The sequence below is a fragment of the Phyllostomus discolor genome, chromosome 1 (assembly GCF_004126475.2).
Source record: "Phyllostomus discolor isolate MPI-MPIP mPhyDis1 chromosome 1, mPhyDis1.pri.v3, whole genome shotgun sequence".
Classification (NCBI taxonomy): domain Eukaryota; kingdom Metazoa; phylum Chordata; class Mammalia; order Chiroptera; family Phyllostomidae; genus Phyllostomus; species Phyllostomus discolor.
Genome location: NC_040903.2, coordinates 145006068 through 145008765, shown reverse-complemented (window position 1 = coordinate 145008765; position 2698 = coordinate 145006068). Strand labels below are relative to the sequence as shown.

General features: G+C 44.6%; 1 gene segment (V, D, J or C); it reads left to right on the top strand.

The window, feature by feature from the left end:
• Nucleotides 1-1814: 1814 nt before the first annotated feature.
• On the top strand, nt 1815-2464 carry LOC118498246. The segment is given in 2 exon segments: nt 1815-1941; nt 2061-2464. Coding segments are annotated over 2 exon segments (450 nt in total).
• Nucleotides 2465-2698: the final 234 nt, after the last annotated feature.

Sequence of the window (2698 nt, the reverse complement as noted above, 5' to 3'; positions counted from 1 at the left end):
ATCACTAATGACAAGAAAAATGGTTTTGAGAGGCAGGAGGGAGAAGAAATAGTAAGAGTGCAGAATAGAAACAAGTTGTAGCAAGAGAGAAAATAGAATTTAAAACAAAAATAAGAAGAAAAAGGAAGAAGGTAAAATGGAATAAGAAGGTAGGAGCAAGATATGAGATTTGAAGTAAACTAAAATTAAAAAAAATATCTAGTGAAATGATAGGCACCAACTTGAAGGAAAAGAAATGAATGCAAAAAAGCTATGCAAGAGAGAAGATAATTCAAATAATGAAGACAGTGGTGGAATTTGTCTCAGTAGAATTGAGCGTTTGCCACTGCCTTCTCTTTCCAGACCCACCCATGGGGATGTCAGATGGTGTCCCAGTCTAGACTTAAGTAGCGTGTTCAAGACTACAATGATCCACAGTCTGTGGCTGTCTTCTTCAGATTTGGCTGGTCCCCACTGTTCTGCCTTTCCAGCTTTCTATCAGCCCAGGGCCCAGGAGTAGTTCATTTAATGACTCAAGTGGACAGCCAGTACCTTCTTCCAGAGGGGGCCTCTGGTGCAGTCAGAAGAGGGGAACCCTGGATAACTCCTGGGGGAGATACTATTCAGTGTTCAGGGAAGTTGGAACAAGTGTTTCCATGCCCTCTCACCACATCTCTTGGTCTGTCCCAGCATCTTTACAATAGTGTATGGTTTCTGATGGATTAGCTGTCTGTTTCCTGTAAGGGGACAGAAAACCTTTATGTTTAACTCCTTTTTTGTGTATATGAGGCACCATAAAACCTAAAAAAATAGTCATTATAAGCATTGTCCTCAAATGAAAACCTGTACTTTGAGAAACATTGCATGTCCCTGTTACCCAGGTCCTGGCTCTGCCTCTGGAAGAAGCTGGTCACATGTTCTCATGGAGACCAGACCTCCTTAAAAGATAATTATACCATCCAGACATGTCCACTCACTCATGTAATCACTCATTCCTCAGATATTTTTTGAACATCAAGTATGAACTGTACAACTGTATAGTCTCAGGAACTAGCTGCTGAGATTCATAAGATTCAGTTTCTGACCCCAAGGGCACCAACTCCAGTATGAAAAACAGGACACAGATGATTCTATTATCATATAGCAATGACAGTGATGATATGTCACAGGTAAAGTGGGAAAAGAGAGGAGCACCAACTCAGCCTGAAGAGCTGGGTGGTGCCTTTCACAGGAAGGTGGCGTGTAAGTTGGATCTTAAAGAATGAATAGAAGTGACCTAGGCAAGGGCAGTGGAGGGAAGGGAGAACATTCTAAGCAGAGGGGCTCATCTTCTAGTTCCAGAGGCCAGTGGTGGGGGAATGTGTCAAGAAGATAACTCAGATCATGTTTATTTTCCACTCTCAGTATACCCTAAGATAGCTTAACATTTGGTGTGCACAGACATTAGATGTTGGGTCCAGGGAGACTTCAGGGAGTCATACTGCCCTGAATCTTAAACACAGTGACCAAGGAATAGTCCCCGTCTAAGCCTCATCCATCGTGAAGTCTGCATAAGGTGCTGGGTGCTTCCTTCCTGGAGCTCTGCCTCTCATCCCAGATACCTATTTCCCTTCTATGTCTACAATTTAAGATCCATTCCAAGGTAAATATCAAATTCAAAGGTGTGAGGAAGGCTGCAGGACAGAGGAGATACCACAAGAGGGCGCTGCTCCCCGTGGGTGCTGCTTTGACACAGCTTCCATTTCTGAACATGCCTCTTTTTAAAGCCTGTGACATGAACTCGCAGAGCAGTTTGTTTTGCCTAACACACGAGTCAAGATTTTCTAGGAGTTCCACCAAAGGATCACGAAAGTAGAGGAACAGCCCTCTCAGCTGTGGTATTACCAAGCAAACCTGCTGCTGGTTCTCTGCCAGCCATGCTGTCTGCTTCCAGCCTGGTACTTATGATCTTGTTGATGTTGGGTAAGTAACATTTCTCGGGATTTCTAAGGTGTTCTATCCCCTGGTTTTAGGATGCTTACCAAACTGGAGATGATTCCTTTTCATTGCCAATACAACAAAGCCTTTACTTTTTATTTTAGGAGGGACCAGTGGAGACTCAGTGAACCAGACAGAAGGCCCTGTTACCCTCCTAGAGGGGAAAACTTTGACTCTGAGGTGCACTTACCAGACCAGCTCTGGGTATTCAGTTTATCTCTTCTGGTATGTCCAATATCCAAAAAAAGAGCCTATTCTTCTCCTGAAAAGCTCATCGGATAATCAGGAGGTCCACAACGGAGAATTTCAGGCCAAACTGGTGAAGAGTAACAACTCCTTCCACCTGACAAAACATTCAGTGCGAATGGCAGACTCGGCGGTATACTACTGTGCTGTGAGTGACACAGTGTTGGAGGCTGCAGGGGGAGCTGAGCACAAACCCAGAAAAATGCAGGTGGGGCACTGGCTGTGGGCAGCCCTGGGTGGGAGAGTTATATTCTCTCCCTAAGCAGTATTGACTCTATTTTAAAGTTTTCTCAAGGAAATGAACCAAGCTCAGGACCTAGAAGCTTAGTCCTTGCTACAGAAAGTTTAACCCAACTTCACACTAACTCATCACTCTGTAGAGCTGCTCAGGAAACACTGCTGTGGAAGGACTCATAGGTCAAGGCACTGAAGGAATCCCCTCCTTGGGTCCACACTCCTCACTAGGTGAGAGGCAGCCAGTCTGGAAAGGCTGTGT